The 18,415-nt window shown below is 38.1% G+C and overlaps 1 protein-coding gene across 1 annotated transcript in view; it reads right to left on the bottom strand.

The window, feature by feature from the left end:
• zfpm2a (zinc finger protein, FOG family member 2a) overlaps positions 1 to 13,903 on the bottom strand; it is a 150,019-nt gene extending 136,116 nt beyond the window's left edge. Inside the window, exon 1 of the mRNA XM_064338055.1 lies at positions 13,435 to 13,903. Within this exon, the coding sequence (XP_064194125.1) occupies positions 13,435 to 13,474 (40 nt within the window). The 5' untranslated portion in view covers positions 13,475 to 13,903. The remainder of the gene's footprint in view (positions 1 to 13,434) is intronic.
• Positions 13,904 to 18,415: the final 4,512 nt, after the last annotated feature.

The following is an 18,415-nucleotide window of genomic DNA, read 5'->3' as shown; positions in this document are numbered from 1 at the left end:
GAGAGAGAGAGAGAGAGAGAACCCAATGACCTTTTTGTCCTTCAGATTTGCCTAGCATCCCCTCACTTCAATCTGAAGAGTGGAATCATCTGATCCCAAACTAACTGTCAACTGCTTGTGATGGTGGCGAGGCCAGACATCAATCAATCAGTTTTTATCAGAGGGTCTCTTTTTTTCCCTGTTTTGCTCCCCTTATCATCTGACCCAGTCGTTATCCTGTTTCAGAAGCTTAAGAAACTTGATGATGGTCAAATGTGTGTCTGGGCAAATCTCAGGTATACACGGCACAAAGAGAATTGCTGGTCCACACAAAACGGAAGACGATTACCCAGCCAAGCATTGCTGCTGAACGTACCCAGACACCTGCTTCTATACCAGCAAAATCAACTTTTAGTTTTTTTTTTTTTTCAAAAGCTAAAATTAAAAGGAAAAAACTGGATAATTGTGCTGTCAGTTAATAATGCATTAAGGGTTCAAACAAGCTTGACAGTTGCCTGGCAGTGCACCATGTTACACACAGCTTAAACTGATGTAATTCAAGATGAGGTATCTTAGCGGAACTTGGGAGAACTGTTATTGCTGCAAGAGGCAGTAAAAAGGCCCATTACAGATTTCTGAAACAGTTTTGAAAAATCTCAGAAACTGCAATGCACTGTAACATCTCCAACCTGCATTTCGGTAAATGACAAGATATGGGTGGTGTAGCACCATCCCTGAGAATTTAACCACAGACAAGCTTCCACAATTCATTGCAATTCTGGATAAAAATGAAAATTCTTAAACCCATGCACAAGTCACAAACAAGCATCAGTGCATGATTGCATGTATATATAAAACCAGGGTACTATATATCGGCACAGTAACAATAATAATAAAAAGTAACATGAACAAGCAATTTAATAATTTCTTTAAAAAAATAGGTATCAAAATTATTGGCCCCCTGTTTCCAGTAGTTTGGTCACCTTCCTTTCATATTGATAACACTACTGAGCCATCTCACAATGTGTCACGAGACTGCTGAACATACTGGGGATATCTTACCATTCTTCCAGATGGAATCTGGAAGATCCTTAAGATCCTTCAGACTGTATTTGTAGACTGCCTTTTTTATGGCCATACAATTCAAACCAAAAGGCAGAAATTATCATTAAGTATGATCAGTAACAATGTCAGTATGACCTCCCTCTGATATTACAACATCTCTTTGCGCTCTGACAGTAAAACTCCTACTCCTACTAAATTATGGATAAAATAAGTGGTTTCTGATATTGATCTCAGATCAGCAATAAAAACTTGCAACAAATGCATCCAAAAAAATAATATTTTGCAACTTTGTATCAGCTCACATCAGCTTGCTCAACTTAAAATGTCACTGTATCATTCATTGGCAGGTATTTACAATCTTGAGTGTAATTGCTGTAAACTAACAGTGACAATGTTAGAAAGCAACAGTACTTAATTTACAGGTAGGTACGACATTTTTTTCTAAGCTAGCAATTTAAGCCCATTGCAGTGTCCGCTGCATTGCTATAAGGGCTAGCCAGCTTGCTAACTCAGAAGCTGCTTCATTTATTTGCAGTACGAGTTTTCATGATTCATCAATGTAAAATGTATTTTGTTTTGTAACTCATGATGATAACTAATGGCAACCTAATTAATTTAACATTTACAAGCAAACTTGTTAGCTAATCTGGAAGCTTGTAGCTACTTAGAAAAGGCTGCAAGATTATATTTACAGACAGTTATGTTTGAGATTAGCGATTACGCTATTTAATTAAGCTATTTAATTCCCAGTAAATTAGTAAATGTTGTGTTCCTCAGCAAACAACTAACAGAGGTAGATAGATAAACCATTTGGAAGTGGCACACATTGATTGCAGTGATACATTTGAGGACATTGTATTTTCACTTGTAGCTACATTATGTGAGATATGAAAAATGTATTTTTTTACAATATTTCTTTTATGTTAAGGCTGTTTTCAGTCTTCTTTTAATATGGAGTCAACCACAGCAGACTACAGTAACGGCCCATACTATCTTGTCAGCCTATTTGAAAACTATTTTGAAAGGCCAGCATGACAGAATCTGTCCACTGACACAAACTGACAAAACAAGTGCAAATATTTGGCCTATCAGACCTTCCATCAGTGCTGTAAAATACAAGTCACAAGCACCTAAGGAGGAGAAGTTCATTAAAATCTACTCACCAAGAGGGTGATTAGCAGCAGAACACTGGTGTACAGGTGAGTACAATGCAGAACACTCTGGCATCGCCCACAGCCACCTGATCATTATCAGCTATCATTTAGTAACAATTAGTGATTATAGCACGAATTGGGGTAATAAACCAAATCTCATAACCTTTAGGTAAATAGGTTATGCGAGTCAATTTATGCTATTACTAAATGATATTGGATAATCAGAAGGTGGCTGTGGGCAATGGCCAGGGTCTTCTGCATTGTGCTCACCTGTCTCAGATTGTGCTCACCTATTTATACAGTCCAATGGTAAGAATTTTGAATGCTTGCTATTTATGTGCAAATGAAGACTTCTGTTTGCACCAGTTCACTACCTTCCTGTTACATATGCAATTCTTCTGTTAAGTCTGCTTCCTCTGCTTCCTTGATCCCCAGCAAAAGGGCCTGAGTGTTTTTTTTCTCTTTCTGTGTATCTGTGTGCGTATGTGTGTGAAACATTTTGTATTGTCATGTGAAAATCTATGCAGATTCCATTACATTACAGGAATTTAACAGACACTCTTATCCAGAGCAACCTACACAACTTTTACATACCATTTTTACATTGTATCCATTTATACAGCTGGATATGTACTGAAGCAATTCAGGTAAGTACCTTGCTCAAGGGTACAACGGCAGTGTCTTACCCAGGAATCGAACCTATGACCTTTCGGCTACAAGTGCAGTTCCTTACCCACTGTGCTACACTGCCGCATTTAACAATAAGCAAATATCATTCATTTAATAGAGGATGCCTTATTTAAATGAAACATTTAGTAATATCCTCCAATCAATAATTATTTAAGGTGGATTGTCCTAAAATATATATCTACTTCCATTGCTGTGCAACCTGACCTATCTGTAAACCCACCACATGCCCATGCCACTAGCAAACACATATAGAGCCACATTTTGTAAACGCAACATAAAATCAAGTGATATAAGTATGGTCTTAAAATGTAAGCTCTGCTGTCATCAGAATGAGCGGCTTTGCAGTTCTGCTATCAACCACAGCCTCCTTAAAATATTAATATGTTTTCAAGTTTATTTGGAGAATCTGTCCTTTTGCATAAATTAATCATTTAATTCAGTTAGATTCTAGGGTTCTGTCATTAGTGATTTTCCACTGAACCCTGAAGAGGTCGTCGCTTATTTGTGCTATTCAGCCAAGGAAATGCTGATGTACAAATTGGAATGAAAAGCTTGCTATTTAATCCTCTGTTGCTTTTAACCACCTATCTCGTAACTACAGTAGATGGTGTGTTTCTTCCTAATGCCAAAAAATCCAAAGTGCTGCTTTCACTGTGCACTCCCAATCCAGAAATAATTCCTGCCTAGCGTTTAGACTAAATAGTGTAGCAGCATTTGAGACATCACTCTCTTGGGAGCCTGTGTCTCATGATCAATAACATTATTACACTAATCCCTTCCCTTTCTGTAAATTTTAGTGGCATTGGGATGGAGCCGAATCAAGGCCAGATGACATTTCCGGTGCCTTCTTCTGTAAGAGCACAATGACCGAATGGATATCGCCTCAGCTCAGACCATTTAAGTAACTGTTCTGATGAGATACGCATAATACCCAGCAGTGTTTGGGGTTAATGGTGGCTGGGGTGGGACTGGGCGGTTGGGGGGGGGTGTGGGTTGGGTGCACATGATATCTCGGTCGATGGTCCACTTTTGATCGGATAGTTATCCCCTTCAACAGTAAGTGAAGTTGAATCGCAAGTTCCATTAATCGTGATTCGCAGGAGACCTTTCAGTGAGACAGTTATGGTTTTGTTGCTTCTGTCCTTGGAGTAACTCTCTGCAAAGGGAAGGAATGAAGGCAGACCAATATGCATCCTCCCGAGATAAGCTATCTGTTGCACTGACTATAGATAAATAACAGTGTTCTACAAGATGGTGAACTCCACATCCGTGGCCAATAGATGGCTATATCCTTGTGAGTGATGAATGACGGAAGAAGTCTTCATAATGTTGGGTATACACAAAGTAAAATGTGCATTTTTTGATTTTTAAATAACTAAGGAACACACATAGGCTCCTTACCACAAGGTGAACAGGAATGTAAAATTTGAATATAGGAATTCAAGAACACGATTTGCTCACTCGTATTCATTTCCTGTCTTGACAAGCGGTAGACAGAGAATGTAAAATGAGGCAATTGTGTTCCCAGGCATAGATAAATAAATAAATAGATAAACAGATAGATAAATAAATAAATAAATAAATAAAGTGCAGTTGGGGAAATTCCCTGGAGAAAATTCAAGACTCAATGTCATACGTAACTGCGTTTGAACCAAACAGGAGGGTGAACCAGCACTAACTCTCCTCAGACAAAAAAATAAGACCAAGTTTCAGCATTGTGATGTCCTCTACTTTCCCAAACGAGTAACTGGACATGAGGTTCAGTAAAACTGTACTATTTAACTCAATTATATAAACGTGATACATTTTTTAAACATAGACTGTAGTGCTTACAAAGGCCTTCATTCTTACTGGACTGGATTGAAAATAATTTAAAGTTATTGTAAAGTTAAATCCGTAATTGGCTTCAGAATACATTGTATGGGGTGTTAGGATACAGAAAGTTTGTGCTGTAGGAGACAGACAGATTTGTGTATTCCAAAACCTCACGTGCATGTGAGAGTCCGCCATTGTTTTACAAAGACAACCAATAAGACACAGTGGTAGAAATTGCAGCCTATAGGGCAACTCTGTATAACAAACAACCAATCAGAGTTCATGCTGTATTCTGCGCACAAATTTGAATATATGTAAATGTAACTGTATAAACTCCACAAACTCTAACAGTTGAATTGAACATTTTTGTGTGAATCCCTGTTGCTGGCTTTCTGTATAATAAATGCTTCCTGATTTTTAAACACTAACTTCGGATCTGCTTCTACCTGGAACGACGGTCACTATTGTTCTTGGCAACATTTCTGGTTACCAACAGGGGTTATTATAGTGTGTACAGTAATAAGCAACAGTATGAGAAATATATTGCACTGCAATATCGAGTTATTGTATATCAGTCTAAACATTTACATCTTTTTCTACATGGGGATTAATTGAACTATGGTTGGAGTTAAATTTATAACCAGGCTCTGAGCTATTGGGTCGAAGTCCTTCATGATGTCATGAAGGACCTGACGTAATGGCAAATCAATGTTTTAGTCTCGTTGCATATCTCCTCACATTCATAGTTTGAGGCAAATAAAATTATTCTAAAATAGAGAATCGTTGTCCGCGATTCACAATAGAGATTTGTAATAGTTAGCTGTAGTTATTTAGCTATTTTTCTGTTCTTAATTCCTCTACCAACCGCAGCCCTCTCCCAGTCTCCCTCCTTCTCTAACATACTATTTCTCCCATCTTGCTCATCCCTTTGTGGTGGTGCCATCTTGCTGGCTGGCTAGCTAGGCTAGTTGTATTTCCTCTAGAGCTATAGATTTTGTTTCATTATCGTTATTTTGATTGCCTCTGTTTGCATGACAAACATGCCAAATTTACCCCTTGTACGTGCCCTCCCAGGATGCACAAACACAGAGGATGAAGTCAAGGGCAACGTCATGGTGTCATTTCTTTCAGTTTCCAAAGAAACAAATTGAAAAAACTCATAAGAAACGGGTGGTGTTTTTAAAAAGCCATGGTGAGACCAGTACTATCAGTGCAAACATCTGCTTGTGCAGTGACCATTTCACAAGACCAGACAGCTTTCAAAATTATAACCAGAGACTTCTTGGCTTGGCTAAATTCCTGAAACTTGCTGGGGCTGTCCAGGATCTGAAATATTTTAACTATTTTCAGCCCCTTTACAATAACTAAAACAAAGTGGGCTTCACAGTTTATCACATGATGGTATGTTGTGAAATCTCCAAAACTGAAAGGGCTCGACCATGAACCTTGTAAGAACCTTCCTTCACCAGATAAAACGTGAAATTTAAGAAAAGAAAATCAAGATTCATACAAATACAAATACAATTCATACAATACAATTTTCCAACTCATAGCGATGTAAGGATTAACTTTTACAAACAATAATTATTATGCTGAACTAACCCCAAGTCCACAGGCTTAAATAAATAAACTAGAATATCAAGAAAGCTCTGGTGTAAAGCACTGAAAAAACAAATACATAACAGCATCAGAAACATAAAACATGCTTGTGTTGCAGCCATGCAAGCTGTCTTCTTTCTATCTGATGCAGTAGGTTCAGTGCGTGAACAAGCCTATTGCTCTAAGCCATAGCTGAATCTCCACAGCATGCTGCCACTAATTATTTTAACAGCACTTCTTCATTCCCAAAACAAATGTTTTATGCCTGAAATTCTGCAAAGCCTCATACTAGCCATAACATTAATCAATAACTAGGTTTGGAAAGCCTATCTGATCAAAATGTAACACAGTATATCTATTTCATGTTTTACAACCCACGGATCCATTCTGTAAAACATTCAGAGAAAAAAGGATGGCATGTTTGTGCCTGACAGAGAGAGAAGGCCTTCACGGCAGTCACATGCTGCTAGCTATACAGACGTACTAGATTGTGACAGTCCTATAATCAAAGCTTTGTTTGGGTCTTAAAAGGACGTACTTGAACAACAGAGGAATCAGAGGCCCTCTCCCACAATGGCCTTTGGACATCAATATTTAAATCTTACATCTCTGTTGTGATTAGAATTCACTCCTCTTTTTTTTTCTTGAAACAACAACAAAAAAGCTTAAATCGATGATCTTAGAGTCTAAACTAGATTCCTAAGCAGTTTGCCACTCTCAGCAGCAAGATAAGATAAACTTTCTTTGACCTAAGAGATGAAGTTGCCATGACGATCAGGGAGTCCACTTTCTATATTGATATTTAGCTGATGTAACAACAAATAGAACCAGATCCTGGTACTGATAATGGTGATTAATTAATACCAATATTGATCCTACAAGCCAGAGACAAGGCTATTAACTCAAAGCCTGAAAGTCAATTGTTACCTGAGGCTCAATAGACATCACTGATATTAAATCTGTATAAACTGAAAACAAATGACTGTGGAAACATTATTATAAACATATTTCTTCAGTTAAAGAGCTAAACAGATCAAATTGAAAACTTTGACCCTGCAAAAAAAAAAAGTGTTCATTCGCTGCTCTGGTGTCTATTAGTAGAAAAATAAACAAGCACAAATGCCACATCCAAAATCACACAAAATATCCCTGATAATTTGTAACACGGTGCTAACATAACCTTTTCACCACTCGGGCGTCTCTTTCTCACATTACAGTAATCTGTTTTCTGACATGCCTTTCACAGCTGAGGCAATATCACTTTCAAATTATATGCATAATAAACAAATGGCAAAATGATATACTCTTGCCTAAAGCAGTTGCCAGAATGATTGCACAAGAATTCAGGGAAAAGGAAAGATAAAGAGGAAGCCATGTCAGGAAGTGACCTCCACCTTGACAAACCCTGCCTACCTTTCACTCTGTTTCCCGAAGCTCAGAAAAGAAACTGAGAGCACAGAGACTGCGTGTTCTGCAGTAGCTACGCCGGCCTCCGCCAGGCAAAAACGGATCAGCTGGCACAGCTTTTCGACAAAGGAAACCGAAAATGGCACGTTTCGTTTGATTCCACAGGAAATGTGAGACCGGTGTCACATCACATTCTCTGAGAGGAAACGTTGAGATTCTGGAGTTTTCTTTCCATTCGCCTGTCACTTATGCACAATACAGAACAGTGAAGTACTAATTAAGACGAAAAACAGCGCTGCTCACAAAAGAGGTGGGCAACTAACAAAAATAGAATAAAACCAGAGCATATATCAGCCTCCATAAATACTTGTGTAAGAGCACTACTTCAGAAGGATATACTGAGAAGGCTAATGGTACTCTTCAGTGTAGACGGGGAAACTGTACAACAGAAGCTGTTATTGGCCAGGAACAGATGTTAGAGAGAAATTTGGCATGCAGCAACCAGCCTTCGTGCGACATGGATCTATGAAGAATGCAACAGAAACGTCTTGATCATCAGACGGCAAGGGGCAAAATCCTTAAAACGTGACTGAATGGATTCCAAAAAAGCTGTGCGAGTTACACGTGAGAGATACTGAAAAAACACGAGACGGCTCGTTATGCTTTAGAATCCGAGTCTGCCAGGGATTAAACAAGCAAATAAATGTGGCCTGACAAAGTTTACTGTATGATAATATTATTATATACAAATGCAACCTACACTGAAACTAAGGAAAAAGAAATGGTGGAAATTTGTGATTGAATAATAATAAAATATGAGAAAACAAAATGCAATGTTTAAAACATCAATCGGGGAGTTTATTATCTCTGCTTCTTAAATGGCATGTATGCCCCGCCCCTGCCTGTGTACAGCTCCACCCTTTATGATGACACTGCGGAAGCGCAGGAGTTAATTCACCTGATTGGTTAAATATGGGGTGTACGAAAAAAATTCCAGAGGAAATCGACAAATTGATTACAGCCTCACTGCCCCAGAACGTGCCCAGTGCAAGATGTTCATCCACATTGACAGACTAGCCCACAGATATCAAAATATGCATTTTGGCCATATACATATTGCATTGCAATAACCGTTCGTACCAAGCAATTTCCCTTATGAGTAGTGTGGTTTTATCTGTATATACACACATTTCCCTGTTATCAGTTAAAAATAAGACAGATTGTGACTCATTACACATTTTGTATTCAGTATTTATCAGGAAAAGTAAAAACAGTTGCCACTGATGCCTTATAAGAACTAGTACATGTAACCCAAACTCCAGAATATTATCACTTTCAGTAAACAGGCTCCAGTAACTAAGTCTCAAATAACAAGCTGCAAAACAAAGAACGGTAACTGTCATATAAATACCAACATTTTGTACAAGCATGCAATAACTCAGAAATATTTTAGGAGCCTTCAAGCATAAACATTCACATGGACATATTTTTAATGTAAAGGAGCTTATGTCCAATACGTACAGCAAAGTTGAATATGTTATACTGCATGCATACATATTTGTTATAATTTCAATAGGGCTGACGGTAATGCCTGCCAGAGGAACTTGCTCTTTTTAAAAATAAGCCAGGCTGTAAAAGTCATGCACAGAAATTGCAATTGCTAACAGCAGCGAATGCAGAAGCTGTTGTAAAACGATCAGTCAATTTAATAAGCACATTTGATTTCAAATGTCTGCCCACTGCACTTGGGCTCAACACGCGTCCAATAAACAATAGAGAGAGGTACCCCCTACATCATACACATTCCCCTCCCCTGCAAAACTTTGAGAGCAATTTTACAGAAAAATTACACTGAAGGGCCCCAGTTTCAATTCAGCCACCTCATATCTTTCTTTCCTATTAAACATCACAATGCGTTCACCCCTCAGTATGAGTAGAGGTATGGACACCACAAACAAACATTAGGGAGTGAAGGATGGAAGTGCGTGTGTATGTGTGTGTGTAGGGAAGGGGGGTGGGGGACGCACACATCATATTCCAGCTAATCGCAATCCACAGAGCATCGGCTATATTTTCATCATTTCTGTCATAAATTTAGCTGACCGCCTCGGAACGGCTAACAATCTGGGCAATTTATTGGCATATTGGCAGGGGGTGATAAGGCTAAAAACAACAGCAGCTAGCAGCTGGCTCACAGAGATGGGCTGATAACATTGATATGTGCTCCCATACAAAACACCTCCTCTGCAATCTGGGCTTTTTATCAAACTCTTATTACAATAAAAGTGTACAGGGTTTTTCATTTTGTTAGTGGGGTATGGGGAAGAGGGGGGGAAGGCAGAGACCACAAATACAGAAAGAAAAAAAAAAGAAAATGAAAAAAATCAGATGTAACGTTTCGCGGAAAAAAAACAAGGGGAAAAATACATAATTTATCACCGCATTATCAGGATATCCAGGCAGTCTAATCAAGGAGCACTGAGTGACTATTTTTTGCCTTATCATCCAAAGTGGTGGAAACGGAGAAGGAATTATCAGCCTGCTGCAGATTGCTGGGTTGGAATTTTAATGGTAATAATCGGGTTTCTGATGGTATATCTTCCCCGCTTATCTTTCCCATTATCTGGCCTTATCTCCCCAGTCATCGGAGCAAATTAATGGTGCTCTTTCACATCGCCTTTTTATCACCGCTCAGAGAGCACCCAAGGGGAAAGAATAAGCAAAATATTAAAATACTGCATAAATCACAATTTTAGATAACGGGCCAATGTATGCAGTGGTTGGGGGGGGTTGGGGGGGGGGGCTTTGCCCAACAACCTTTTTGTCCTTTAGAATGACTGTCTGCGCTGACTTTCTGCCTTGTGCCTCCTCGGCCTTTCCCGAATTCCTGGGGTAGAAAAGATCCGGGCTCATCGTGACCTTTCTGTTTCAAAACCGAGGCTTTTTTTTCCCCCAGCACCGCAGGCCGGCGCTACATTAACGAGATCACACACATGACATACATACACACCATTGTAGGTCTCCGCGAGCAAATGCCGGTGTCAGTGCCTCGCCCCCCTCGCGTGTGACCCCCGAAACTCCGAACAGCCGCCTCGTGATTGGTCGGCTCGCGGGCCGGCTCCTCTTTTTGTTTCGCGCGCACTTATTGCGTGCAGTCAAAATAGCGTAGCGGTTAGCAGGCGCACACGCTTACAGCTCCCAAACGCTCACGGTGGTCCTTCACCCAGGCTCACAAACGCTAAGAATTTCAGGTAAACAGCTCGATTTCGACAGGCATTCTGTTCTGCGACATACTCTCATACTGCGACAAAGTTTGCAGCACAAATAACTAAAAAAGGTACATCACAAAAGACCAACGACTTTCATCTCAGGATAATTATGAAAGTTTTTTTCCTTAGAGACTACCTAGGCCTAATTGTCTTTTTCAGCATCGCACAGTTAAGAACACGCATTAGGAAACTGCTTCATTATTTTTTGCTTTAAAATTGACACATATTTTGAATGAATCAATACTAGAAGCTGAGACTCTGAAAACACACTATAGAGGGCCACGACTATATAAGCATATGACTAGAACTAAAATTACTACAACCCCCGTCTTGATTGGTCGGTATCATTGGAAGGTACTTGGTAGCCAGACAAGTTTATGAAAACCTAGAAAAGCTATCATTTTAAGAATGTTCACTTAAATCTTAAATCATAATTCATGTTTTTATATGTCTTATTCACAGTGTCAATAATTGAGTCAAAAAAACATCTTTAAATAATTCAATTTAACAAAATAAAAATTTGCATGAATTAATGCACAATAAAACAACAATTTAGCACTATTATTTACCATAGCCCAAGTCCATTATTGTAGCATGTGCAACCTAATCAACAGCATTGCAAGCCCTCTCCACACACACACACACACACGTGCGCGCACGCACACACACACACACTCACCTGCAGGCACACATGCACACAAAATCCAGTTGTTTTTCTGTTTTATGCTCTTTTAAAAAATATATTCTGCTAATATAGTGTTGCTTATAAAATTTAATTAAATTTTAAAAAGTTTTAAAAATGCATCGATCAGTGCTGCTGTAGGCTGCATCACACATTCTGTTCTTGATGGCAAGTTGAACAGAACAAGTTTAAGTAATGAATGTCCATTTCCCTTCTCAGCGTTCAACCAACACAAACACTGAAAGATCTCTGAACTTGTTCCTGACTTTAGCAACAAATCCCAAGTGAAGTCAGATACTCCACAAGATGCCTCTTCCAGTTCTGTACACAATCAAGTCAGTAAATCTAAAGTCGACATTTTCAATCTGACCAATTACAACACAATGAGCAAAAAGCCTAATACAGACGCCAGACGCATGGCATGCAAGGAAGCAGATAATAGCGAGCATGTATGCAGACATTTTGAGAAATTCACAAAGCACTTGGATGGATTAAATTCTGACATATAGAATGTAATCAGTTAATCATTCAATATATTGTGTTTTAAAACTAACACAATAAAAATACTCATGTAAAGCATAGGTCTGTTGAAAAAAAAGAAGATAAAAATGCATGGATTGCAGAAACACTCTTAGGCCTTTGCAACTGTATTTTGCCAGCAACTGTACAACTATAAATTACAGAAATTAATTTATATAAATTGATTTTACAAGACATTGCATATTTGTCTATTTTTCTTAGTATAATTAAAGTAATCCATGGTTGCTGATATCCAGTCTCCAACATATCAAATCAACAAAAGTTATGAAAGCTATAATCCTCAAAATGTAAGCAGTCTGTAAGAAGTATGTTGGATATTAAAACTAAATATAGTCCATGCTATTTCATAACAATTAAGCTGCATATTTGTTTAAACTGCATTTTTACAAGTGTGAAATGCAAAGTAAATGGCAATAGTAATACCTAAACTGATGAGTATCACTGCTGGTCCCATATAAGATTAATTAAAACATGATAACATTATTATATTAATTAGTATTATTATAATTAGCAGTAGTAGTACTAGTAGTAGCAGCAGTAGTAGTAGAAGTAGTGGTAGTAGTTGTTTTTGTAGTAGTAGCTGTTGTTGATATTGTTTAATAATAATAGTAGTAGTGAAACAACAACCAAAAACTGTAATTTTATAAGTGCATGAGTGTGTTTTAACACAAACATTACATTTCACCCTTGCATTAAAACCTGTCATACTGGCCACCCTAAACTAATCAACTACAATCAGAAACTACAATTTCTGATAACAAAGATGCCATTACTGATATTTGTCATACACATTAAAATAAGTCATATTTCGGTATTTTTGGCAAAGGCAATGGACGCCAATAAAAGCATTATATTTCATTTGAACGTATTTGTATACAACTATTATAGCATTAAAAGTATTTTTTTTTTATTTGCGTCCATCAGTAGCTCAAGGCGAACTTAAAAAGTGAATTGTCATACTTTTTCAAAACGAAGTTTCACAAAACATATCGTAAATCCTTTATGAGCGTCCGTGTAAATTATACAAATCATAAAAAAGAAAATATGAGATAAGTACCAAGTTTTCAATAGAACAAAGTCAATATATAAATAGTAGGACAACTGTTTTGAAAATTTCTCAGGTATCATTCACAGTAATACGGCCTTGGTGCTCAAGCAACCTTCGTTAACCTCTTCTAACTTTTCCAACAACCATAATTAAACAGTAATAGCATAGCAACGCTGAAAAACTTACGTTTGATTTGCCTTGGGTTACTCTGCTTCCGTCGGGACATGCCTGCTCTGAGCTGGTCAGTGGATCCAGGTGTAACACTGACTGATCGATAGGTTTTGGTTCATCCAAGCGCCGACCAATGCCTGGGGTTTAAGATGAAATTGAAACGAAAAGGGAACGATTTCTGGTCACTCTTGTTCACTGTCTCTCGCTCCGTCTCTTTTCTCTCTCCTTCTTCTCTGGCGCGTTCCCTCTACTCACTCTTTCTTTCTCTCTGGTGTTCTCCGAGATGAAGCTGCACTGAGCTGCGATCCGCACGGACTGACTGAAGAGGTGAAAGCGTTTCGCGCTTTTGTTTGAAGATAAGGTTTGTGCCTCCCCGGGTGCCGTACCCAGAGCTACTGAACTTGAATGACCATGTGCTGGTTATGTTTCGGCTTCTATCTTTCTGTGGCCCCGGTTATTATGGATATTTGTGGCAGAAAAAGTGGCAAATGATTCTCCCACAAATCTGAATGAGATCAAGTTACCGCTGTTTCTCAGGCCTACTGCCACTAATGACATAATAACATATGTACTTGGTTAACTGTTTGATTGCATAATTATGACAGCTTCATGTGTTTTTGAGACCTGAGAACAAAATCAAATTCGATTCAACGCAAATGGCGCATTATTTAGCATGGCACACAGATTATTTTACTTAATCAAGCAAACGGTACAATTAAATTTAAACTTTTTTTTCTGACATCACTTTAACAAATGCATCTTATTTAATTGAATATGATAATTTAGTTGATGCATACTTTTGTTGTGCTATTATTCCGTAATGTATTACATTGATAAACTGAATGACTAGCTCCTGAATAATGAGATAGCTTGCATCACCACAAGAACGTAAAGCAAGACACCAACTAGCAAATACCAGCCTATGAAGGAGGGAGCAGGTATAGACAGTCAAATTATGCCATAATGCACTCATTAAGGCTTTAGCTAGGGCGCGTGCACACGTGCGTCAGTGCTTGTAGCCTATGAAATATTTGTATTATGTATTATCTATTGTTATGATAATGATGATTCAAAGCGATGGTGTGAGAAGGGATATGGATATTAGTTGATGTGTTTTATTAATTAAGTATAAACGATGACTCAGAGAGCATTTTTTAAAAACTGTCAGCCAATGAGAATTCATGTTTGTGGGTTTTTTCCCCATTAATGAAGTAGGTTATATAGCATGGGCGCACTGTAGTGTGAACCCGTGTTCATAAATTTTAAGAAGTGTACTTAATTGCAGTTTATTCTGTGGGTTTTCTGAAATGGTAGAAGTATTTAATATATTACAATTGTTTCTGCCTGTGGACTTGATTAATAGCCATTGCCATTTTCAATTTTTTTACGTGTCAGTTGAATCAAGGGTGTCAGATGGAGGATTACTCAAATAACCTGCTCCCAAGTGGTCAGTATACTTTCGACTCACAGTTCAAATTTAAGGTTTGTTGTTCGTTCGCAATCTACTAAACAGGTCAATTTAAATTATTTTATTTTTTTCTACCTTATCTTAATAATTTACTTGTCCAGTATAACTTCGAAATACATTGATATTTTAGATATTTTCAACGTATTTTTTTATTTATTTTCTGTCTGTTTTGTAATTCACGATTATTAACTCTGTAATGCAACATTTTCATTAGATTAATACTGTCAGCATTGTTCACATGATCACTACTGTATTTTTTATTTAACTACGTGGCAATGCGTCTGCTGATAACAGATTATGAATAGGCTACCTACCACGTTTTGATCGGAAATCTTTTAATCAGTCTTAGAAGTCAGTTGCTCAAGCTTAAACAAATGCTGGTGGAAATAAAATGACACGTTTACGTTATATAGGAGATTAATTGTAACGACAACACCACCAAGTTAAAATATTTAACCAAATCTTTAACTTTGGTTATTGGTTCTAAAATGGTTAAACTGGATTCTAATCACCCATATCCTAGAAAAGTTTATCCTAACTGTGTTAATGGGGATAATTCATTTGAAACTTTCAGTATCCATTCAGTAGTGTAATTCTTGTTCTGTCACTTTTTGTGTTTCAATCTCCACAGTGCATTCAGATAAACGCAATTTATACACTTTGGTCAATCAAAATATTCTTAAAGGACATTAATCTCAGCAAACCCAAATCGTGGCTGTGAGACCTTGCTTTGAATGATGAATATTGATCATTTCTATAAGCATCACTGATGATGACTGCACTAATTATGGTGCGATTTGCAAAACCGTCATTGAAAACAACAAAATAGATTAAAATAACTTCTGTAACATTTGATTTTAAACTGATAAATTTTCACTCAACTCATCTGATCTCCCCTTTCATCTCCCTCTCGGACTGTCATCAGTTTGCTGTAGGGCGCCATAGAAGGGAATTTCACGTTAGCCTTGTCTATCAGGATCACGGTCAATTTCAGCGAGTCACAGCCATGTACGCAAATTGTAAGGATCCTTTCAAATAATTTTCTGGAACGCCATGGGGAGAGTAAGCGGCGACGTCAGGCCATGAGCTTACTATGTGAGACCGATAGTCTCTCTCTTTTTTCCCACGGCGCGCAGGAACTTCCGCCATAGGCTATGAATGGCAAATTTTGGTCACTCACTCACGGACGACCTTTGAGGGACGTTTTGTGGGACGCGTGCGCAGGTGGTGCCAGCTAAAATGTGTTTGCGGAAGTGAGTTGCGCCGTGGGTATGGGGACTGTTCTGTGCTTGTTCTTTTATATATCGAGGTTCACATCACGCTCTATAGTTTTTACGCCACCATAGCGAATATACATTTTAAACAGCCATGCTTTTATATGTGACATAGGTTTATTTAATTAGTGTGGCATGCATGCGTTTAAATTGCATATGTACATTTCCCCCCATGTTTGTGTAGGCTACCCCTGACCAGGAAGAGAATGGACGTGTTTTAGATAAACTGGTTAATGTAGAGTACAATATATTGTAGTGGGAACTGTAAATAACTACAAAATGTTCATATTTCAACGGGTAAATATCTCTGTGAAACTACATTAAACCATCTATTTTTTATCAGCATTTTTGAAATACATAGTTTATTATACAATTTACAGCAACCACAATGAGTCCCTGTTATTAATAAGTACATTTTACTGATTTGACTATGGGATTAAAATTCCCTGTATGAATAAGAGCTGGAATGGGACCTACAGTTCAGTTTTTAGAGAACCAGAAACTGACAGAAGTACTACATCATAGGGTAGTCATCATTATATTATAATCAATAATAGTACCGATAATATATTGTATTTACTTTGTGCCTTTGCCATGTCCATGGTGCTGAAAGTTAACACCAGAAGGGCAATGAGTTAGTAAATGATCATAGTGCAGTTCACTTCTTTGTGTTTGTAACAGAGCTACCACTTTAACTGAGAAGGATGATGTCTGGGGGCTCTAAGTTGGCTAGTATTGCTAAAGAACTGGATTTTGGTTTGAATCCTGATCATCCCTGTGTTTTGGTTTGAATCCTGATCATCCCTGTGTTTTGGTTTGAATCCTGAACCTCCCAGTGTTGACTGTGATCAGTATCCCACAGGCTCCTGCATAATTGTCCCTAGTATCACCTGGGGATGGAAAGTTACAATTGCCAGAGTCGTCTCTGTCGCTTAATGAAAGATTGGCTTCACTGGAAAAGTAGGGGCCTGCAGTCTGTCAGCTGTGCATGATGTTTAAAGATATGTGTGAACAGTGTTTTGTGTACCAGAATGCCAACAAAACTTTACCAAATACCAATTTGTATTCATAGCTGCAGTATTAAACACAAATTTAAAGATGTATCTTGAAATCCTGGGACGGTTTGTTTCAACAGTGTCTCAGAACAGAACAACGATGGCTTTGTTCTTGCCTGGGTTTACCAAACTTTATTATTTTGTGCCAAACATTTTTGTTTTAAGATTTTTTGGCTAATTGGATTCTCGAAACTTCTTAAATTGCTTTTTGTTGTCATTTTTCTATATTTCCACATTTTGAATGCCCGGTCGTTGTTGTTGGCCCTTCGTTGTAATGTCCCTTGTCAATTCTTTTGACTGTGTCATCTATCAGCTGAGCTGCAAGGTGATTGCACTGGAAGGCTGCACAACTTATACAGCTGGCACAGGCAGATAGAAGGCACCCAATTGAACAGACAAGTCACAATTGTGTGATGAGGTGGGGAATACCTTGCATACTGAAACCGTGCCTCTCTGGGTGACACACAATGAGTCATTGTAGTATGATACAGCACTTTATCAGGTTATGGCGCTTGGGAGTCCAGATGTTCTAAACTTTTTTCAAACATTTCTGGAATCATTGCTAAGCTTCAGAAACTAATAGGCAACATACTTGAGTTCACTCTGTGTTTTTGTGATTTGATTGCAAATGGCATTCATGATAAAAAGCACTTTGACTCTTCTGTGGTCAAGAAGTCCATATAACCACATTTCAACCACTGATCATTGGCCATCCTGACCATAGGTTGTTTTTGTGGGCCAGCATTTTTCAGTGGGAAGTAGACGAGCAAAAAAAACAAGACCAACAAAAGCGAAGAAAAGCGAGTTGGTATTTTACATGTATTTTTATGTCACCTTGTTTATTTAAACTAATTTATGTTGGTAGGTCAGCTGAGAAGTAGTTCTCATTTGTAATGGTGACCAGGGCAGGAAGCAAACAATACAGATGCATTATGCAGCAATGTACAGCGCACAGTCAACAACCAGTAGCATAAACAACAAAGATAGGAGCAGAGTAGAGCAGGTTGACAATTCAGGTACATAATTCAACCAAACAGCTAGAAAAATCTGTCTAGTGGGAGAGGACACATTTTGCAAAACATTTAATTGGCTGTCCATTGCCTCTTGAGAATTTATACATGGCAGCTGGCTAAGGACAACAAGTCCATTCCTGGGTACATTATAATGATGGTCATCATCATCATCCTCATGGTGATGAT

This window comes from Anguilla rostrata, chromosome 1 (genome assembly GCF_018555375.3).
Source record: "Anguilla rostrata isolate EN2019 chromosome 1, ASM1855537v3, whole genome shotgun sequence".
Classification (NCBI taxonomy): Eukaryota; Metazoa; Chordata; class Actinopteri; order Anguilliformes; family Anguillidae; genus Anguilla; species Anguilla rostrata.
Note: the sequence above shows the minus strand (reverse complement) of the source record. Positions and strands in the feature narration are given on the sequence as shown.